The sequence below is a fragment of the Monodelphis domestica genome, chromosome 2 (assembly GCF_027887165.1).
Source record: "Monodelphis domestica isolate mMonDom1 chromosome 2, mMonDom1.pri, whole genome shotgun sequence".
NCBI classification, from domain to species: domain Eukaryota; kingdom Metazoa; phylum Chordata; class Mammalia; order Didelphimorphia; family Didelphidae; genus Monodelphis; species Monodelphis domestica.
This window is the reverse complement of record NC_077228.1, coordinates 508750455-508773882: the sequence shown is the minus strand read 5'-3', so window position 1 is coordinate 508773882 and position 23428 is coordinate 508750455. Positions and strand designations below refer to the sequence as shown.

Genomic DNA, 23428 nt, shown 5'->3' with positions numbered 1-23428 from the left:
TTTCTAAATGATAGCCCAAGATGACATTGACCTCTGCAGGTTATGGCAGAAATGCTCCAGGCTATAAGATCTTCCTTCAGCAAATCTCTGTAAAATCTTCCCATCTTCTCAAACACTTTGAGGTCCTGCCAAGTAAAAAAGACTGTCAAGGGAGTGACAAGTGAGTGGCTAGAATTAAGGTTCTTTTTGCTTCAGTTCTATTAAAATAGCAAAGAAGCGAAGAATAATATGAAGCCTGAAGGGGAATTAAAGCTAGAAATGTGGGATGTCCAGACATGCTTTGGCAAACTGATCTCAGTTTATAATATGCAACAGAAATTTTTTAAAAATCTCCTCCCTTGACTTGGGCTTATTTTTGTATCCAATACAGAGTAGTCTGTTTAATCCTCTCCAGGTGCTCCATTAAAGCAAGGACAAGTAAAAGAACAGCCCCAGAGCACTGATCCTGAAAGAGACTTCTTCTACCTCAGTTTGGACAGCCTTGCTTGGCTGACTTAATGCGGGTGCCATTGTTCTGTCTGGAGGGAGAACAGTTCTAACATATGGCAGCAGCTGAGTTCTAGGCTAGCCTCTGCCACTAACCTTCTATGCAACTTTGGGCCAATCTGCTTCATCCCTTTAGGCCTCAGTCTCCTCATCTGTAAAATGGAGGCAAAATTTTTGTGTCATTCTTTATCTCATAGGACTATTTTGATAAAAACCAAAGGAGGGGAGCTGACGTGTCATAACATGGTGTTGGGTGGATATGAACATTTTGACTTGGAGTCATAGTCATAGAGCTAGAAGGAGCCTTAGATTCATCTGGTCCAAGTCTTTTCATTTTTCAGAGGAGAAAACCCAAGGCCTAGCTTGTCCGGTCACAAAGATGACAGAGATGCAAACTGAACCCAGTTCTCCTGACTCAAAATTAATAGTTCTCTAGTTGGACTATTGTATAAAATGGCATGTATAGGTTAGTAGAACAATTCCCATCTTAGCAGTCTAGGCCTGTCGTTTTTATTTTATTTTATGTTTACTTATATATATGCATATATATTTTTATTAGATCTATTGTTTTTTGCTAGTTGTTTGTTTTTTTTAAAACCTTACCTTCCATCTTGGAGTCAATACTGTGTATTGGTTCCAAGGCAGAAGAGCGGTAAGGGTAGGCAATGGGGGTCAAGTGACTTGCCCAGGGTCACACAGCTGGGAAGTGTCTGAGGCCAGATAGTTTGTTGTTTTTTTTTTAATGGAAACGAACCACATGTAGAAATAAATAGGAAAAGCCCACTATAAGAGGAAAGCATTTCATTTTTAACCTGGGCTCTATGAACTGGGTTTTTGAAACTATGGAGATGACTTTGTCAATAGAATTGTAATCCTACATATTTTATTTTACATATTTAAAACTTTTTTTCTGAGAAGGGAGCCATGGATGTCACCAGACAGCCACCAGCAGGGCCAGGACCCCGGAAAGGGGGGAAGAAAATTCCCTTGCATCACATCTTAGTTCTCAGGCGATATTCCCACAAGAGGTTAAAGTACAGGAGCTGAGTGGACCGAAATAAGGCAGAGAAATATTAACAGGCATTTTCCAAGGGCTGGGCCTTTTTATGATGACTAATGACTGTTGTGTATTCATCCAGGGCTGCTCACCTGTGGAAAGGATCAGATTCCTATTGGCAAAGAAATGAAACCAGCTTTCTTTTTTGCAGGAACAGAGGATGTGCCAAGATGAATTCCGTTAAATCATTATTTTTATTATATTATATTATTATATATTTATTATATATTATTATATTAATATAAATTAATATTCCGTTAAATTCCATTAAAATGAATGGCCTCTTGGCAGAGCTGCCCTTGTTAGCCCTCGCTGCTTTTGAGTAGCCTTGTAAAGAAAGCTGTCCACGCTTGGCATTTCAGATGGTCGAAAAGTGTGTGAATGGGAGGAGAAATGACTCTCGCTAGCCTGGCAGGCACTGATGTAAAAGATGATGTCCCTAAACGAGGGTGTGTTCCGACCTGCCCCCACTGGTAGGGATCAGAGAAAGGTAGAGCGAGAAGGATTCAACTTAGCCAGCCTTTCCCCTCTCTGATTATAGATGAGAAAACTGAGGACCAGAGAGGAAAAGTAATTTGTTCTGAGTCTGAAGGAGTTATGCCAAGCCTTCCATGCACTCTGACCTGTGTGTCCATTAACAAACACAGAGATAGAATAAATGCCCGACAATGATTGAGGGCCACCTGTGACCGTGGAACCAAGGAAAGCTGGCAATATAAAGACCAGCTCTGCAACCTGGACCAATCTGATGCAATCCAGTTCGATCTAATCCAATAAATATTTCTTTTTGAAAAATTCATTTATTTTAGAATATTTCCTTTTTAAAATTTCATTTATTTTAGAATATTTCTTTTTAAAAATTCATTTATTTTAGAATATATTTTTAAAATTTTCATTTATTTTAGAATATTTCTTTTTTAAAATTCATTTATTTTAGAATATATTTTTAAATTTTTCATTTATTTTAGAATATTTCTTTTTTTAATTCATTTATTTTTAGAATATTTTTTTAAATTCATTTATTTTAGAATATTTCTTTTTTAAAATTTTCATTTATTTTAGAATATTTCTTTTTTAAAATTCATTTATTTTAGAATATATTTTTAAATTTTTCATTTATTTTAGAATATTTCTTTTTTAAAAAATTAATTTATTTTTAGAATATTTCTTTTTTAAATTTTTCATTTATTTTAGAATATTTCTTTTTTAAAATTGATTTATTTTAGAATATTTCTTTTTTAAATTTTCATTTATTTTAGAATATTTCTTTTTTAAATTTTCATTTATTTTAGAATATTTCTTTTTTTAAAAATTCATTTATTTTTAGAGTATTTCTTTTTTAAAAAATCATTTATTTTAGAATATTTCTTTTTAAAATTCTTTTATTTTAGAATATTTTTTAAATTTTTTCATTTATTTTAGAATATAATTTTTTAAAATTCATTTATTTTTAGAATATTTTTTTAAAAATTCATTTATTTTAAAATATTTCTTTTTAAAATTTTCATTATTTTAGAATATTTCTTTTTTTAAATTGATTTATTTTAGAATATTTCTTTTTTAAATTTTCATTTATTTTAGAATATTTCTTTTTTAAATTTTCATTTATTTTAGAATATTTCTTTTTTTAAAAATTCATTTATTTTTAGAATATTTCTTTTTTTAAATTTCATTTATTTTAGAATATTTCTTTTTAAAATTAAATTAAAATTTAAAATTAAATTTTATTTTAATTTTATTTTTTTGAAAATTTTATTTAATTAGTCAATTTAGAACATTATTCCTTGGTTACAAGAATCATATTCTTTCCCTCACCTCCCCCACCCCTTCCTGTAGCCAACTGGGTTTAAATTTTATTTTTTAATTAATAAGCATTTCAATTTTGTCTCTCTCCCCAATATTGGAAAAAAGAAAAGAAATATGTAAAGTATGCATATTCATGCAAAAGTAATTTCCATACTGACTATGCCCAAAAATGTGCGTCTTGTTTTGTATACTTAGTCCACTGCTTCAATTTTAGGAGGGGGCAGCATTCTTCATCGTTAGCCCTGTGGAATAATGCTAATCGCTAGGCTGATCAGAATTCTTAAGTTCTTTATGGCGATTCATTTTTACAGTGTTGTTACAGTATAAATTATCCTCTTGGTTCTGTTCACTTCACTCTGCATCCGTTCGCATATGATTCTTCCCAGATTTCTCTACAATTATTTCATCATTTCTTCTAGCACATTTAACATTAGTGTTAAACGTTAGTTGCACTCAGTTCCTAGACCATAATTTCTTTGACTGTTCCCCAAATGATGGGCATTTTCTTGGCTTCCAGTCCTTTGCTACTATGAAAAAAGCTGCTGCGAATGCTTTTTATATATGGGTTCTTTTCCTTTTTCCTTTGATTCTTTGACCTAGGAGTGGTATTGCTGGGTCAAAGATGATGTACTGTTTAGTGACTTTTGGGGAATCTGAACTGCTTTCCAGGTGGATTGGGCCAATTCACCACTATGCCAACAGTGCATCAGTGCGACGCCAATAAGTATTTATTACATTTTTACTATATGCAAAGGACCGTGCTAAGACCTGGGGATGTAGGGACAAAAAGCAAAGTTCCTGCTCTCAAACAGCTTATATTCTTCTAGGGGGATACAATGTGTAAACAGATAAATTGAAGGGGATTTTTTTGGGACTAGACTTGTGATTTCATTAGTGCAGGGAATTTCCAATAAGGAAAACTACTTCTATTTATACACCTTCTCTGAAATGTAGAGTCTTGGATGGAGATTTTGAGGCAGGGCAATCTGTCCAGTGTCACAGGGCAAGTCTATGCTAGAGGCAAGACTTAAAACCCAGATCTTCCTGACTTTAAGCTGGGCTTTCTATCCACTTTCCCATGATGTCTCTCAAAAAGATAAGGGAAGAGAGAGAGAGTCCAAATACCAGTCATTTAACTGGCCATTCGAGGCAGGCTGGTCCCTCGTGTAATCTAAGCAGATGAAAATATGTCATTCAATAAAATAAAGATCAATCCCCAGAGAAGGACATTCTTGGAAATGAGTGAGTTTTGCTCCTCCCCTCTCCAAGGTCCATTTTTGTAAGAGTTTAGAGTTAAGGTCTTTCTTCCATACTTGGGTTTCTTCTGTCTGTCTTCTTTTGTGTCTTCTCCTAGAAGTGGATGATAATGACTCGTATGTGGAGGAATCCCAAGGATAATGATCCACTGAGTCTTATACACAGAGACAACTTGAGGGGAGGGGTGGGAAGAAAGGAAGAGAAGGAGAAGCAGGATTGGCCTGACCGAGATTGTTGTGAGGATCAAATGAGTCAATGTGAAACTCTTAGTGGCCATAAAGTACCATTCAAAGTCTAATGGGAAAGTGTAATAAAGAAGGGTCAAAGTTCTGGGTAGTTTCGAGGTTCTGAAGGAAAAGCCCTTTCCTCATCTCCTGAGGTCTCCCTCTCCAGTTCTGTTGGCTCCCTCTGTCCCCCCCCCCCCCCTTGGATAATCCTGGGACAGGAGCTAGGAGAAGGGAGGGATCACTCAGGACTGGTGAGTTTGGCAGGAGTCAAAGAAACAATTAGAAACTCAACAAACATTTTATACTTAGCACCTTGCCTTGCAGGTAGCAAGTTTTTAATAAATGCATATTTGACATTTTAAAATTAATTAATTAAGAATATTTTTCCATGGTCACATGATTCATGTTCTTTCTCTCCCCGCTCCCGGAGCCGACGAGCAATTCCACTGGGTTTCACGTGTATCATTGATCAAGATCTATTTCCAGATTCATGTAAAATAGTCTGAATTAATTAATTAAATAAAAATTTCCAAATTTAAAAAAAGACCTATTTCCATATCATTAATATTTGCAATAGAGTGATCTTTAAAATTTTTTTACAATTGACATTTATTTATTTATTTATTTGACTTAGAATATTTTTTTCCAGTAATAAATGTGTATTTGAATCAAATTGTGGCTCTATCAGTGGGCATTTAGAGATAGGGGACCTTTGGCAGCTTCTTGGAACAAAACCAGAAAACAATATACGGTTCTCCTTGATATCATCTGCCCTAATTCCAGATGAGTGGAAGGTTCTAAATGGTGGAGAAGCAGGGGGTGGGAGATTGGGAACATAGGGGGGTTCTAGTGGAATGTCAATAGACTTTTGAGGATCCAGAGGAATTCCTTATATAGTACACAAAAACCCCACACCAGTCCATATATCATTTTTCCATTTATCTTCCCTTTGGATCAATGAATGAAATCTACAAACATGTCCTAAGTGTATCGGCTAAGGTCCATTACTACTGCAAGGCATTGTAGGTGATATTGATTTCTGCCCTCATAAAGGTAACAGTCTTGCAGATAATTAGTAGATTGGAGCCAGATTGGGCCAGGTTAAGAATTTTACTGTTGATCCTCCAGACAATAGGGAGCAATTGAAAATTCTTGAGTAGGGGAATGATATGGAATAGGATTCAGGAGACCTGGTTCAAGTCCCATCTTTACCCATTATTATCTGGATAGCTGTAAGCAAGTCTTTTAGTGGTTTAAAATACTTCTTTTCACTGTATATGATATGGGGATGCTAATGCTTGCATGAGGTTGATGTGAGGATCAAATGAAGCAACATGAAACCCTTTGTAGCCATAAAATGCCATACAAAGTCTGAAGGGAAAGTATAATAATGGAATTTCAAAGTGGGGGGTAGTTTCAAGGGAGATCCTTTCCCAGGATGTCTCCTAGTCTACCTCCCTGGTTTTACTGAATATTTATGTAAACTATATTTCCCTCCTATTATAATCCTTCTGAGTGTTTGGCAGGGAAGAGAATGGGTCAGGCCAATTTATTGCAGATAAGCCCTGAGCTGTCATTTGAGGGAGGAGGGAAAGCACTAGAGGGTCTGGTTTTCATAGAAAACTTACCCGGAGGCTTAGAGGTAGAAGAATGAAGACCAGAGGGAGGGGGCAGCAAGTAGGGCAGCATGGCCACCTCAACTTGGGTGCCCTCCAAACAGGTTATAAAAATAGAATCAGGGACCCCCAGACCATTAGAGACTGTGCTGGCGCCACTCTAACATTTGGCTGTGGCATTTGATATCTAGGCTGAAATGTTAGTCTTAATTTAATGTAGACCTATCCTTGATGTAGGTCATGACCAGGCAAGGGGACCTAGCAGCTCCTACAACACTGAAAGGGAAAATGAGGCTAGCTATGGACTTGGTTATAGCACAAAATAAATAAAAACCCATTTAGTTGTGGATCAGATTAGAACCTTAACTTGGCCTGCAAGTACATAGTAAAACCATCTCTAGCAACCAAAAATATGAAATGTTGTCTCTTTCCACTTCTCCTCTGTTCCTAAAGAAATGAAATCAGGATCACCTTGTCTTGGACCTCTACTGAGCACCTGGAGAGGTGAAGTGACTTGTCCACAGGCCCCCAAGGAAATCCACGTGCCTTCGATGTAGAAGGTCTTTAAATGAACTAACAAATGAAAAAAAGACCCCAAAGCAAAAGCACAAGAAAACAACCAAAACTGAATGCTGTGGAAATGAGCACCAACCGTGGTTCCAAAGAAGAGATAGGAGAAAGTGCCTCCCCCTTCTTGGCAGAGGAGGGTGAGGGATATGGGTGGGGTATCCTGTACATGCTGCCAGGCTTTTTCAATCTCTTGTTTAGTTTTTCTAAGTTGTTTTTCCATTTTCTTTTTTTGTTATAAGAGATGTTTCTCTGTGAGGTGGAAGGGTACATTGGGAAATGCAGGTTATATAGAAACAAAAACTTTCAAAATTTTGATTTTATTTTATTTTTTAAAAAGGACTGGGCTTTGGAGCCAGGGAGACCAAGGTACAAGCTTATTTGGTTGTTTAGAAGCAATGGGACTATGAACAAGTTACATAAACCTTTCTGGTCTGTTTCTTTAACTGTAAAATAGAGATGGTGAATGTAGTTCACAAAACCTCTAAATTGGAGGTTCTTTGCCTTTTTCTTGTTGCCTTCCTGTAGTCTAGTGAAACCAAGTGACCTCTCCTCAGAATGTTCTGCTTTTTAAATGCTTAAAATTTTTTTATTGTTATGCAAAACACATTTCCATATTGGTCATTGTTGTAAAGCCAAAGAAACACTGATGTGAAAGATGATGCCAATAGTTATTTCTCTGGAGGGGGAGAGCATTCCCTGGCATAAGTCCTTCAGGATCGTCCCAGATCAGTTCATTGCTGAGAGGAGCCAAGATTTCACAGATAATCATCGTCCAATATTGCTGTTCCTGTGACCAATGTTCTCCCAGTTCTCCTCAGGATGTTTTTATTTTCATTTATTTATTTATTTTTAGGTTTTGGAAATTTTTATTTAATTAATTAAGAACATTTTCCCATGGTTCCATGCTTCATGTTCTTTCCCTCCCCTCCTCCCCCCTCCCATAGTCAATGAGCAGTTCCACTGGGTTTTACATGTGTCATTGAATAAGACCTATTTCCCTATTGTTGATGTTTGCACCAGAGTGATTGTTTAGAGTCTACATCCCCAATCATATCCCCATCTGGCCCATGTGATCAAGCAATTGTTTTTCTTCTGTGTTTCTATTCTTCTCAGCATGTTTCAGGTAGGCATTAGAGAAAATGAAGATGCAATTTTTCCCCCCATCCAAGTTCACAGTCCCCTGAAAATCTATCCTGGGATCCTTTGTTAATGCCTGGAGTTGGGAGTTCCTGGTCTCAAATTTGGCCTCAGATACTGCCTAGCTGTGTGACCCTGCACAAGTCATTTAACACTAATTGCCTTGCCCATTTATCACTCTTCTGTCTTAGAATTGATGTTAAGGGGTTAAAAAAAAAAGGAGACCCTTTGCTCTAGGAGCAGCTAAACAGCACAGTGGCTGGGAGTCGGGAGGACCTGGGTTCAAATTTGACTTCAAACACTTCTTTGCTGTGTGACTCAGTTTGTCTAGGCTTTGCATTTCTGTCTAAAGAGCTGTTACTAAGACAGAAAGTACTGTTAAAAAAAAAATCCCTGCTCTAAGTCTTACTTAAATGCACTTATTGGTGTTATTTTCCAAATGGAGAGGGGAGCCCGTTCTGCCTTCAGATCTCTAACCCGGCTCAGATGTTCTGGCCGATTCCATCCACATCTGTTGAACACCCCGCACAGAGCCAAGCATCTGGCTACAACTAGCCAGTCCCCAAGTCCTCATATAATGTGAGGCTCTGGCTGTCTCCCTCCTCCATTCACCCATCCAAGCCAGGATCCTCCATCTATTGGCACAGCCGCTGTTCTAGGCAACCGTCCCTAGGAGAGTCCGTTTTCCTTAAAAGGCAAAACGCAGAGGCGTGGCGGCCCAGAAACACTGCGGAGAATCTTAGAAACTTCGTCCCCAAAGAAATCAGATCAGTCGAAAGTCCTTGGCTGCCTGCTGCTTTATAACAGCCCCAGGCGGGTTGACATCTCAAGCCTCCGTGCCAACAGGAATCCGCTCTGACTTTTGCTCCACCCTGCTTCGTAGGAATGCCAGCTGCAGGGTTTGCCCAGCACTCCTGGGAAATGCATGGGCTCGAGCCCTCCGGCGGTGCCCCACTCTTGCAGTCTCACAGGAGAATTCGGAAATGGCCACTACTCGTTGTCCTGGGGGCTCAGGCGCTCCCGGGTGGACATGGCCCCATGCCGCGAGTCCCTGATGCCACTCTCCAGGGTGTTGGCTCCAGAAGGCTTTCCGGGAGGGAGTGGCGAGCAGCGATGGGGTCCAAGGCCCTGATGGTTGCCCAGAGAGGAAGGGGAATCTGGAAACAAGAGCGATGCTCAGCAATGTCGCCTTATCATCCCATGGGCCTTTGGCCTCTCTTCCCCTCCTTATCTGTAAAGACCCTTTCAGTCCAATCACTCCATCAGGGAAGGAAGGAAAGAAGCCTCGAAAGGGGTTGAGCTTTTTACCAATGGAGACAACTGAGTTTTGTTTTTGAATTTAAAAAACTCTCTGATCTTTCTTCTTGGTGATTCTCATCAGCAATCAGTAATTTTCTAGAAGGTGAGAGCTCTGGTCTCAGAAACAAATGAATGAAAAATTCTGCCACAACGGGAGAGATCTTCCAAATCTCAGAGATTTTCTGTCCCAGAGTGGGCTAATTTAAAGAATTAAAATTTTAAAAAAATTAATTAATTAAAAATTATTTTAGAAATTAATTAAAACATTAAAAAAAGAAATTAAGTAAAGAATCTAAAAATTCTTGGAATTTTAAGATTAAGATCTGAGATTCTACACTGGGTTGAAAGTGGCAGATTGTATTTTAATTTTATTTTTTAGAACATTTACCTGCCATCTTGAAATGATACTAGGTATTGGCTTCAAGGCAGAAGAGGGATAAGGGCTAGGTAATGGGAGGTTAAATGACTTGCCTAGGGTCCCAGGAAGAAAGTGCCTGAGGACTTATCTGAATGTAGGACCTCCCATTTCCTGGCTCAGCCAGGGAAGGGACTACCCAGAACTCAATCCCAGCAGATAACTCTGCCATAGGGACCAAAGATCGCCAAGGTGGAGGAGAGACCTCTGTCTATTCACTAAGACATTTCGCTGCCCCCATGAGATTTTATTTTATTTTATCCCTTTATGGCAAGGCTGAGTATTTACCTGAGGTTTGACTCGTGACTCTCCAACCCTCCCTTTCTTCCATCACCTCAAAGATGCCTGGCACCTGATCTTTTCTCCTTTCTCTGTCTTTTCTTGAAACAGGACCTGTCATTGAGACTCCATAAAGCTGTGAGGACATCCAAGAACTGGAGGAGAGTTCTAATTCCAGTTGCCTTCAAATGGACATGAGCACCATCTGCTAAGCACCAAGATGGAGACCACCCCACTGAATTCTAAGAAAGGCCAGTCAGCCTGCAAGGATGGAGAAGATTGCCAGGGAAATGGCATTCTACAGAAAGGACTCTCTGCCACTGGGGACAAGACGGAGATGGGACAGATCTCGAATGGGTACTCAGCTGTTCAGAGCCCAGGCACTGAAGAGGATACCCGAAACTCCATCCCGGCAGACCCTGCTCTAGGGACTGAAGATCACCAAGGGGAACGAGAGACCTGGACCAAGAAGATGGACTTCCTCCTCTCTGTCATTGGCTATGCTGTGGACCTCGGCAATGTGTGGCGCTTCCCGTATATTTGCTACCAGAATGGAGGAGGTCAGTATCTTGAGTCAGATGCTCCAAATCAGGAGCAATTGGTAGCATGATGTACATGAGACCTCTGGTGAAGCTGTGCCTTTTTTGTGTTAGGACCTCTCTTGTTTGGATTATCTAAGATGTCTGAAGAAGAGAATGAGGTGGAAACAGGAGGTCCTGGGTTCAAATTTGACTTCAGATACTTCTTAGCTGTATGACCTTAGGCAAGTCACTTAACCCTAACTGCCTAGCTCTTACTGCTCTTCACATTTGGAACCATAAATACTTAGTATTTTTTCTAAGATAGAAGGTATGGATTTTTTTAAAAAGTAGAGGGTCCAGGGGATAATATGGTGGGCATATAACATATATTACAAACCCTTTAAGGTAGGTAGACCGAGGGCTCACTGTTCCCACTTTACAGAGAGAGAAACTGAGGCTCAAAGAGATTAAGGTTACTCAAAAATACACATTTAGCAATTGATAAAGCTGGGTGTTGAGCTCAGGACCACCCACATTGCATTGTTTCAACTGGAAATAAAAACTCCAACTTTCCAGCATGTTCATCCTGCTAATGGACAGATCACTTCAGGGACCGTGTATTGGAATAAACATGTCCTACGGGTTTAAAACCAGCCCTCAGAGGAGTTCCATAGACTCCTTGGAAATCCTCCAGAATAGGGGGCTGCCAGAGCGGAGCACCAAGCTGAACACCAGCTAAATGCTGAAGCCAACACCAGCAGTGATCCATCCTTATGGAGTCAAGACAAGAAGCACCTCATAAGCACCTACTTTGTTCCAGGCGCTGTTGTTTTAAGGCTAGGGATGAAAGGAAGGCTAAAAACACTTCCTGCTCTCCAGGAGTCTAATAGGGGAGACGGGATGTGCACACGAGATACATCCAGGATAAATGGAAGAACATCTCAGGGTTAAGGCACTAAGATTGAGGCTCCTTAAAGGCAGAATCTATGCCTCATCCATCTTCACATTCATTTCCATGCTAATATGGTACCTTGCACATAGTAGGTGCTCAATAAATGTTTGTTGAATGAATGAATGAATGAATGACTAGACCCCCTGAGTCTGGATTAGAACAAAATGGACCCTATGGATGGACAGAAGTGAATGCTCACTTATCCGTGTTCTTCCTAGAAAGAGTCAAGGCATAAAAGTTATTCATTTTCTCACACCTCTTCTGGAGCTCTGGTGATAGACTTAGGGCTAACGGGGGACTAAAATGGGGTTCAGGGGGAATTTATCCATCTGTAACCAGTTTGTATTTCATCTTATTGGCAATAAGGGGCAACCAAAGATTCTTGGGCAAGGGATTGCTATGGAACAGGACCTGGGAGACCAGGGTTCAAATCCCATCTCTACCTTGCTTCCTTGCCTCCATCCCTTTTGGTATCATTGACTGTTTCCTGGATTTTGCCAGAAACGTTTTGAGTGCCAAATAGAAAGATGTGTGGAGCAATGTGGGATGAATCTTGGAATTCCCTCTTGGGAGGAGAGCCAACTTCTCTTTGTCCCAGAGGGAGTTTTCTTTTGGCTTGGGGTTTTGATATGAAGGAGTGGGTTTCTTCTATCTTTTCCCCTGACTCGTTCCATTCAGGAAAGCGTTTGAAAGATGTGATAGAAATATAGGAAGGAAATACAGCTAAGGAAACAAATCCTCATTTATTCTTATGCTAGATTCTCAAAGTGTGAACACCAGGAGAATCTTAGGTCCCTATCACTCTTCTGAAAAGACCAGGAATGTGTGCGTGTGCGTGTGCGTGTGCGTGTGCGTGTGCGTGTGTGTGTGTGTGTGTGTGTGTGTGTGTGTGTGGTTTAATGAAAGAGAAAGCCATTCAGAAAAATCCCCGCTGGCCCAGACCTCCCTCCCAAACTCAGGGCAAAGGTGCAGCTTCTCTATGGCAGTAACAAATTTCCTTTCTAATCCAGCAGGCTCTTTTTTCTCTGGATCTATATTATTGTGTCTACATGTATATGCAGACATTGCTGCTGAGGAGTGGTCCCCATTGTTGATTACAAGGGAAACCAGGAAACAGTCAAATGTTAAACATTTCGGGGCAATGGAAGGAGAAGGGGATAGTGTGTCTCAATTCCATAGGTTTATGAACTCAGGGAAGTCACCTTAAAGGTTATCTAATCCAACCCATTCATTTAAGAGCTGAGTTTGAATTATGCCAGTAACTATATGCCAGCAGTCCATAAGGCGACCATGACTTCCAAATTCCTCAAATGCAACCATCCTTGCTATTGTTCAATAAAGGGCTGAAGTCAGAGATGATGTTCCTTTTCCTTGGTTACAGGGGCTTTCCTTATCCCCTATACCATCATGGCCATTTTTGGTGGGATTCCTCTCTTCTACATGGAGCTAGCTCTGGGCCAATATCATCGAAATGGCTGTATTTCAATATGGAAGAAAATTTGCCCCATTTTCAAAGGTGAGTAGATTGCTGTTGTTGCTGTTGTTGCTGTGGCTGCTGTTGCTGCTGCTGCTGCTGCTGCTGGTGGTCCCGGGAAAGCGGGTGGAGATTATTTTTCCCTTGGTGGGGGTGGAAATGGAGTTGAAAATCTGAGACTGGAGTCAGGTCCATTTCCAACATAGTAAGTAAGCATCCCTCTTCACCACAATTGTTTGCAGAGTTCCTAGGATTCCAATGGCCCATTTTAACTGTCCTACTGCTTCCAGCATCCTCATCTGAATAAGTTATAAGGACAGAAGAATGAGAGATCTTTCATGTCTGGGAATCCCTTTTTTTATCCTTTGTAACCCCTTTAACAATGACTTTGAACAATGGGTTAACACAATGGCTTGTTAAAAAGAGGCACTGAATAGACTGTTGGATGGCATTGATATTTGCAAGATTTATGAAGGGCTTTACTCTATTAACTTGCTCCCTCCATCCTCATGAGTTACTTGTCCATGTTTTTCTGGAAATCATCCAAGGAGGTGCCAACCTTCTTGGTCTTCTCATATTTCCAGCAAGTACCAGCAGTTCCTTTGGACCAATTCTTGATTATGGTTGGCCCCTCTCTTTTGCTGACCCTTTAAGTATCAACTTCCATGTGATCTCTCTTTCTGATTCCTTAGGAATTGGCTTTGCCATTTGCATTATTGCCTTCTACATTGCCTCCTACTATAACACCATCATGGCTTGGGCTCTCTACTACCTCATCTCTTCCTTCACGGGTCACCTGCCCTGGACCAGCTGCAAGAACCCCTGGAACACAGACAATTGTACCAACTACTTTTCAGAAGGCAACATCACTTGGACCTCCAACTCCATATCACCTGCTGAAGAATTTTATACGTAAGTGCTTTGTTGGGGGCAGGACATCCTCTTGAGCCTTGATTTCTTAGGAGGCATTCTTATTCCTTCTTTCATTTTGCCCTCTTCATTGTTTATAGAGATGAAAGCATGGGTGCAATAGGGTTGGCCTGAGGCAAGACTGTGAAATAGAGGTTCTCCTCACTCCATCATCCTTCTGCTTCTCCCTGAGTGTTAGAAAAGTTCCTGTTGCCTTAACCAAACTTGCCCTCCTTTTCTTCCTCCATCAAAACTCCTATTCCCTTTGTTCCACTGTCTGGGAAAAAAGTGGGATAAACGAATCCAAAGGAAGGAGATGGCTGCTTTCTACCCCCACAGGTATCTGGGGAGATAGTACATCAACCCAAAGGTCTTGGACCTTAAGAGTAGAACTTCTGGGGCGGCAATGGGGCTTTCCCAGTGCTCTTAAGTCATGGCACATCAGTGAGTGAATGGCACACTACACCGTTATCTGAAGTTGGCTTCAGAGTATAGGCACCAAGAGCTGAGAAAGAGAGAGGCCAAGACGTTCATCTTCCCGTTTTCTTTTTTTCTCGGGGGATGGTTAATGGAGGTTGCTATTCTGTCCTGAGAAGCACAGGCAAAGCCAAGCTATGTTCCTCTGGAAGCCTGAGGGCCAGTCAAACCTTGAGTCCTCAAAGTGCTCCATGACATGGTAGAAGGCCATTTGTTTAACTGTTAGAATGACTTCAGAACTATATATAATATATGATATTATATTATATATGTTTATATTATTATATAAGATATAAAATATAATGTTATTATGTTATATGTATTATATGTCTACATATATGTACATACACATAATCTAGTGTGTACCTATATTCATTGGCCAGTCATTTTCAGTCATGTTCTACTCTTCATCATCCCATTTGCGATTGTCTTGGCAAAGATCCTGGAGTGGTTTGCCATTTCTTCTCCATATTTTACACATATAACACACAGACACACATACGTGGATATGTGTCACAGAATGACGTTTTTCTCCCTATTTCTCTAACAGGCCGTTCTGTCTCCTTTCAGGCGCCATGTCTTACAGATCCATCGCTCTGCAGGCCTAGAGGACTTGGGAGGCATTAGCTGGCAACTGACCCTCTGCATAATGTTGATCTTCACTGTTGTCTACTTTAGCATCTGGAAAGGCGTCAAAACATCGGGCAAGGTGAGGACAGAAATCCTTTTGCTCTGGGCTCTATTTCTTGCCAAAGGCACTACACATCGGAAAACCCTCCAACCCTGAGCCCAAGGGTCTTGCTGGCGGATGGCTAGAGCCAGGGGACAAGCAGAAATATTTGCTGAAAACTGAAAAGTCCTCCAGAGAGTTCAGACTGCACTTAGCAAATCGAAAACCAAGAAAATATGTCAAGCCCAGTAGCCATCCCACGCCTCATGGATGGTACCAAGCCCCCAGAGGTCTTTAAAGATGGAGGTGATGTCTCAGGGGTTGTCCTGCCTTCTCTTTGACTCTCTTCTCCCTTGCAGGTGGTGTGGGTGACGGCCACTTTCCCTTACATTATCTTAACCATCCTGCTTATAAGGGGGGCCACGCTCCCAGGAGCCTGGAGGGGTGTCCTTTTCTACCTGAAACCCAACTGGCAGAAGCTTCTTGAAACTGGGGTAAGAGAATGAGAACAGCAAAGAGGGAGAAGAGGGGAAAATGAGGGCTTTACTTCTTGGGCTCGTTTCACGGATGGAAGGTCCATTTCTTCTGAGTGACCCTGTATGGACCAGTGTTGTGAACACTGGGGAGCTTAGAGTTTGGAGGGGAATGGAAGGAGGTGATCTGCACTGATGTTTTGGGCTTGAAGGCTGTAGTTGAGATGTCACAGGCAGCCTTCATCAGATATGTAAGTGGTGGTTCCAAAGATCCATCAGTTTCATTAGATTTAGTCTTTGTGAAGATGTAGCTGGCATGTATTGGGGTGGGTGGGCAGCTGGGTGACTCAATGATTGAGAGTCAGGACCAAAGATGGACCTCAGACACTCCCTAGCTGTGTGACCCTGGCCAGGTCACTTATCTCCCATTGCCTAGCCTTTACCACTCTTCTGCCTTAGAACCAACACACAGTATTGATTCCAAGATGGAAGGTAAGGGTTTAAAAAAAATTGTAAAGCCCTGGGATAACAAGGTGGCTCATTGGATTGAGAGCCAGGACCAAAAATGGAAGATCCTGGGTTTAAATTGGACCTCAGACACTCCCTAGCTGTGTGACCCTGGGCAAGTCACTTATCCCCCATTGCCTAGCCTTTACCACTCTTCTGCCTTGGAACCAATACACAGTATTGACTCTAAGATTGAATGTAAGGATTTTTTAAAAAGATGCACATAGGTGCTGGCCTCCCTGTCCTGGTCTCTTATCTTTTCTTCTTTGTGTTTCAGGTCTGGGTAGACGCCGCTGCTCAGATTTTCTTCTCTCTGGGTCCTGGCTTTGGGGTCTTACCAGCCTTTGCTAGCTACAACAAGTTCAATAACAACTGTTACCAGTGAGTATCTTGGAGCATTGGGTCTTTTACCCTCTTAAGACCATTTCACCATTCTGTGGTGGTGTGCAGTGAATGTGGGATTCTAAAAAAGGCTTGGGGGTACAGGTGGGTGGCTCAGTGGATTGAGAACCAGGCCCAGAGATCGAAGATCCTGGGTTCACCCTGGGCAAGTCACTTGACCCCCATGGCCTAGCTCTGACCACTCTTCTGCCTTAGAACCAATGCATAGTATTGATTCTAAGACAGAAGGTGAGGGTTTAAAAAAATAAAATAAAAAGGACTCGTGCCCTCAGAGCAAGCATGGCTTTGACAATGACAATGGCACCGAATAGCAGTTTTGAGTTAAAATTCCTGCCCCGCTTTATTGTTACCTTATGAGGTGGCAACTGGCGTTGGCAGAGGGAGTCTCTCCACCTGGGAGTTGCCTGTACCAAAAGTCTAGTCCGATCCTTATTCTGGTGTTTCTTCAGCTTCTGGCTGAACTATTGATTAGAATCATTCTGGCCAAAAGGATCCAACCACTGACTCGACTCGTGCCTCTTGCTGATTTATGGACAGAAGAGAATGGAGAAGTTCTTATTTACTGCATATCAATATGATTCATTGTGAGGGGATCTCAATGGAACCAAATTCATGTGGATGGCTCTATAGGAACATCAAGCCTCATCAGACCCATTCGTGGTGTTGTATACAACCAGTTGACCTTAGAGAGACCAAAGAGGACGTCTTATAATTATTGAACTTTTTTTTTCAAATGTCCATAGACATGCACTGATGTTTACATTGGTACATTGTCTAAATACTATTTATTGCCCTTTAATCTGGTCAGCACAGCCCTTACCAGCAGCCGGTTTCTGGGATAACCATCAAATGTTAGCTGTTTGGAAACCCCCAAACACAGTCATTTTGTGTGTGAGCCAATGGTTCTCTGGGTCCCGAGATCCCATGCAGGGGGGCTGGCTGATGCTCTGCCTTCCTGCTGGCTGCCAGATTTCAGCCTTCACCCTCTAAACAGCCAGATAGAAAAGATTCTATTATCTTATTCCCTCATAATAAAGACCATCACTGGGTTACAGTCCTCTCCTCCACAAATGGCATGGTTAGTCCGTAAGCCAGCTCCTATCAAGGCAGCCTAGCTTGGGAGAGATGAGAGTGGAAAGCAGGGAATACAAGGAATTTGATGGCATTTTTTCTTAAAAATTTAAAACTCCATCTGCTCACTCTTGCCATGGGAGACATGAGTAGGTCTATTTTGGTAAGTGAGAGGGTAAGAAGGAGTGCTGAGGAAGGGGTTGGAGGTCCCAAGTTTGAATCTCAGCTCTGTAGCTTTTTTTTCTGGGTCGCTTTTCAAGGTGCTTGCCTTCCCTAGACCCCAGTTTCCCCATCTGTAAAATGAGAGGATTTGTCTCTGAGGGTCTCTCTGGTTCTGAGTCAATGATCCTATGAATGGCCCAGACAAACGTCCCTGGGAGGAAGCAGAATATAGTGGAAAGAGCTTTTGGGCTTGAAGTCAGAAGACTTGGATTCTTTTCTCATTCATCTGCGTGACCCTGGGCAAGTCACTTTCTCTCTGGACTTCTATGAAATGAGTGGCTTGACCTTAATTGTCTCTCAGGTCCCTTGGTGTTTTAAATGCCAAGATCTGCCAGCTGTTTTGCTTTTTCAGAGATGCCCTCGTGACTAGCATCGTAAACTGCATGACGAGCTTCATGTCTGGATTCGTGATCTTCACTGTGCTCGGTTATATGGCTGAGATGAGGAATGAGGCTGTGTCAGAAGTGGCTAAAGATACAGGTGGGAGCTGAGGTTCTACCACCTTTCCTTACTCCTTCCCTATGCCTTTGGGCCAACCTCGATACAGAGCCTGGATGGGGAGGGAGGGAGGAAGTCTGGCTGGCTCTTTTACTCCTTTAAGTTTTTTAAGGTTTTAGAAAGATATCTTCCTTGGAAATCTTATCCACTTTTATGTGTCCTGGATTTAAGGGTCTAAGGACCTGGGTTCTCTGTTGCTCCCTGTGTATGTGAAGACTTTTATCTCTGGGTTTCCTCCCTTGTAAAATATAGACGTTTAAAAAATGGCCTCCAAGTTTCCCTCCCGCTCTAGATCTAATGATCCTGGATCTTATTTTGAATCCAATCTGCTTGCCATGGCCACCTGAGGATCCCATCATTCTCACTGATCACATTCCAGACAGATCTTGTCACTCTCCCTGGGAAACCAGTTGTCCTCAATTTCTCTTTTTGTCAATGGCAACATGGTTCCTCCAATCACCCAAACTTAGAACCTCAGTCACCTTTGTCTCCTGCCTGGAACTTCATTCTCCATTTCCCCCTTTTCCTCTCCCTCCAACCAAATTCTGTTGATTCTTTCTTTCTTCTTAAATTCTTCTCTTCCTTTCTGATTCCATTGCAACTTAACTTACTTACTCCCAGTCTGTCATCCCGTAAATAGAATAGTACAATAGCTTTTTCACTAGCCTTCCAGCCTCTAGGGACAGGGATGATGTCCTGATTTGTCTTTTCTTTCCTTTTCTCTTCCTTTCTTTTTCTTTTCTTTTTTCTTTCCTTTTCTCTTTTCTTCTCTTCTCTTCTCTTCTCTTTTTCCTTCCCTCTCCTCTCCTCTCCTCTCCTCTCCTCTCCTCTCCTCTCCTCTCCTCTCCTCTCCTCTCCTCTCCTCTCCTCTCCTCTCCTCTCCTCTTCTCTTCTCTTTGTTTCCTTTTTCTTAGCATTTGGCTAAGCCCTGTACCCAGTAGGTGGCAATAAAGATTTGTCAGACGATTGACAGATTTCTAAAATGCAGTGTGTGTGTCGGTCAGTCACAAATATTTATTTAAGAACTAATATGGGCTTGACACTGTGCTAAGAGCTGAGGAGACAAGGGAGGTTAAAAGATGGACACTTAAGAGTTTCAACTCCTAGAGGAGATGAAATGCAAATAGCTATGTACAAACAAACTGCAAATAGATTAAATTGGAGATAATAAAGTGAGGGAAGACAGCAGAATTAAGGGGGAATCAGGAAAGACTTCCTGTTGAAGGTGGGATTTTAGCTGTGACTTGAAGTAAACCAGGGAAGTCCAGAGATGGAGATAAGGAGGGAGATAATTCCAGGCATGGGAGAGAGCCAGCAAAAGTACATAGTTCAGAAACGGGGTGCCTTCTTTGATGAATAGCAGAGAATCACAGAGTATGTGCGGGTGGGAGGGAATATGGAAGGTATAAGAAGATTGGAAAGGTTTGTAGGGGACAAGTTTGAAAGGCTTGGAAGACCCAACAGAGGATATTCTTTTTGGTCCTGGGGGTATTAGGTAGCCACTAAAGGAAGACAACATGTGCTTCTAGGACGATCACTTTGGCATGAGGATGAACTGGGGGGGGGGGGGAAGGCTTGTGGTTGGAGGGTTGTCCAGGCAAAGGGTGATGAGGGCTTGTACCACGGCTGGGGAAGTGTCAGAAGAGAGAAGGGGATATATGCAAGAGTTGTTGGCAACAGGATGGATATGGGGGCTAAGAGAGGAAGGGGTAGGGGATGACACCAAGGTTTCAAGAGTGAGGGACTAGGAGGATAGGATGCCCTCAGCAGTAATAGGGATGTTTGAAAGAGGGGGGATTTAGGGGAAGAGATAATGAGTTCCATTTTGAACATGCCGAGTTCCAATTGGAGATGTCTGAAAGGCATCTGGTGACTCTTGGGGTCAGCAGAGGGATAGGAATAAATGAATAGATTTGAGAATGATCAGTTTAGAGATGGTAATCGAATCTGCTGGAGCTGATGAGATCACTAAGTGAAAATGTATTAGAGAAAGAAGAGGAGAGGCCCCAGGATAGAGCCCTTTGGGATGGACACTCGGGGTTATCGGGCGTCTCTTTAGTTCAGGTGGTCAGTTTTTGATACCAAATAGTCAATGGTCCCAGGAACAGGTCTTGGGGAGAACCGGGGAGCAAGTAGAACGTTGATTATACAATAAGATTTCCAAAGAAGAAATGAACCAGCATATGTGGTCAGAGATAAGAAATAGCTTGACCTGTGGGTTCTTCAGCTGGGCTCTAGGAGCTTGGTTTTAAAATATTTTGATTGTTGTATTTCTAGATCATTAATTTCCTTTTTACGCCCCTGTGTTTTATTATATGCATTTTAAAACATTCTGAGAGGGGGTCAGACTGGCAAAAGCCTCCATGATGCAAAAAAAGGTTAAGAAGACCTGATGATTAGAAAGGACACACAGGGATGTTCTTGCTAAAGTGTGTGAACTAGCCTTTTCTACTCCTGGTTCTTCCCAGTGGTAAAAGAGAGATTCCTAATCTGCCTGTACATCTCAGGGTCAAATGAAATCCTTTGGAAGAAAACTTTGAGTCACTCCAGGAACAGCCACCTAGAATGGGTCTTCCAGTCACCATGGAGCTCACTCCTAGGCTGGAGGGATCCAGTCAAGCCATTTGGTCTGACTCTCTTATTTTAGAGATGAAGAAAGTAGGAAGCCAGCAAATAAAGTGACTAAATTTGAACTCAGCTCCTTGGAATCCGGGGAGTTTCCATTATGCTGTTGCTCTCCAATCCTCACTGATTTTTTTAAGCTCCAGGTTTCTTTCTTCCATATTAGTTGGGGGTCTAGCTGTGTCCATGGCAGAGAGGGCCTGATGACTGTCTTCTTCTCTCTGCCCACTCCACTTAGGACCCAGCCTTCTTTTCATCACCTATGCAGAGGCCATCGCCAACATGCCAGCAGCCACATTCTTTGCTATCATTTTCTTCTTGATGATACTGACTCTGGGCTTAGACAGCACGGTAAGTAGACTGCCCTTGGGATAGAGCCTTGGTGGGGCGGTAGAAGGGAGGGGGGAGTCTAGAGACATTGCAAAAAGCCCCCAAACCCAACAAAACATAAAACTATGAAGGACTTTTATTAACAAATAGGAGTCTCTCAGGTGAGTTTTAAACAAAATTTTCCTTTCCCAGATTTATTCAAGTGATAGATTATTTTCTTGTTTTAAAAAAAAAAATTGGTGGGGAGGTAGAAGGAAGGCCACTGGGTACAGAGACGTTGCAAAAAACAAATATATATAATTACAAAAAATTGTATTTTTTATAAATCGCCTACCATTTCTGATCTATCCCTCCTCTATTCCCCTCATCCCACCCTGCGCCCTCCCTGGGTGACACTGGTGCCTCTATTAGGGAGGATGGGGCCTCGGGGCCGGAGTGGGTGCCTTCTGGGGGGAGGGGAGAGTGCTGGTTGCCCTGTGTGACGCTTCCTCCCTGTGCTCCTCGCAGTTTGCAGGACTGGAAGGTGTGATCACGGCCGTGCTGGATGAGTTCCCCCACATCTGGGCCAAACGCCGGGAGTGGTTCGTGCTTGCCGTGATCGTGGCCTGCTTCTTCGGCTCTCTGCCCACTTTGACTTTTGTGAGTGTCGCCACCTTCCCTGTGAGCCCCTCCAGGGCCACATGAGACCCCCATGCTCTGCACCCTGGAGGGACACCAGAGAAAAGCCATTTATGGCATAGCCAGAGAGGGTGGTCCCGCCTGTCCCCCTGCCTCCCAGGAAGGCGACTTACTCCTGTCTTTCCCCCTTATTCTCCCTCGATGGGAACAGCTTCCGCTTTAGCATGTAAAGAAAGCGAAGGCCCTTTCTGAAAGCTTCCAAGTTATTTCTACCTGATGGTGTTGGCTGCATTGGACAAGGGTTTTCCAGGGCTAGAATACCTGGAGGGCTAGAAGCTTTGGGCTGTGAACTGTCTGTTCCTGTAGTGCCCAGGGCAGTGTTTATGTATAAAAGGCAACCTAATAAACACTGGTTAATGGGCTGCTGGGTCAGGAAGGCTCACCTTCTGGAGTCCAAAGGTGGCCTCAGACACTAATTAACCGTGTGATTCTGGGCAAGTCACTTCCCCCTGTTTGCCTCAGTTTCCTCATCTGTAAAATGAACTGGAGAAGGACACAGCAAAGCACTCTGGGATCTCTGACAAGAAAATACCAAATGGGGTCACAAAAAGTTGGACCAGACTAAAATGATTGAACAACCAGAGAGAGGGCTGACCTGGGAGTGAGTTAGCAGGAAACTGGATTCCAATCCTGCCTCTGAGAGCAGCGGTGAGACCAACCGTGGGACACGCGCTGAGCCTCTCCCAGACTTAATTTCCCCAACTATAAAACGGCTATGATAGCTAGAGAGCTTACTTCCTAGGGCCGAATGTGATAATCAATCAATAAGCCTTGATTCAAACCCTACCAGATGCCTGGCGTCATGCTGGGGACTAGAAATCCCCAGGAGAAAAACACACAGGCTAAAACAATCCTTGATCAAGTGTGCAAATGGTTTTGAAAACTCTGAATTAATGTATAAATGGCAATAATGATAATGATATCAACAATAGTGTTAGGCAGACCTCTGGATACAAATTAATGCCTCAACTGAAAAGTCAGAATTTTTCTGGGGGGAAAAAACTGTCCTAAATCCTTTTATTGAATTTATTGAAGTTTTTGAATGTGGGAAGCAGGGATGGGTATGACTAATGGCCTCTGATAGCCAGTCCCCTCTTTCTTGTTTCCAGGGAGGGGCCTATGTTGTGAAGTTGCTGGAGGAATATGCCACAGGACCAGCAGTTCTCACGGTGGTCTTGTTAGAAGCAATTGCTGTGTCTTGGTTCTATGGTAAGGACAGACTTTTGACTTAATGTGAGTCCTCAGGAGCAGAACAGAGAGGGCTGAAAAGGAGTCACAGAAATGGTCTAGAAAGGGGGACCTCCTATTGATACCATCTAGACATATTCTTAACTGATCACTTTTTTAAGAAAAAAGAATATCTTCTCCCCATCCAGCATTTGCGACATATTGCTAGTAGTCTCGAGACAGTCTACCTAGGGAGAGATGCTCAGTCCATATAGCAGAGGTCTCCACTCCATTTAGGACTCAGCA

At 42.1% G+C, this 23428-nt stretch overlaps 1 protein-coding gene across 1 annotated transcript in view; it reads left to right on the top strand.

The window, feature by feature from the left end:
- The window catches only part of SLC6A4 (solute carrier family 6 member 4), a 64297-nt gene that overhangs the window by 19788 nt on the left and 21081 nt on the right, over positions 1–23428 (top strand). Inside the window, exons 2-11 of the mRNA XM_016429283.2 lie at positions 10261–10709; positions 13004–13138; positions 13789–14008; positions 15053–15191; positions 15512–15646; positions 16410–16513; positions 18180–18307; positions 21186–21298; positions 21785–21916; positions 23065–23164. Of these exons, the coding sequence (XP_016284769.1) occupies positions 10370–10709; positions 13004–13138; positions 13789–14008; positions 15053–15191; positions 15512–15646; positions 16410–16513; positions 18180–18307; positions 21186–21298; positions 21785–21916; positions 23065–23164 (1546 nt within the window). The 5' untranslated portion in view covers positions 10261–10369. The remainder of the gene's footprint in view (positions 1–10260; positions 10710–13003; positions 13139–13788; positions 14009–15052; positions 15192–15511; positions 15647–16409; positions 16514–18179; positions 18308–21185; positions 21299–21784; positions 21917–23064; positions 23165–23428) is intronic.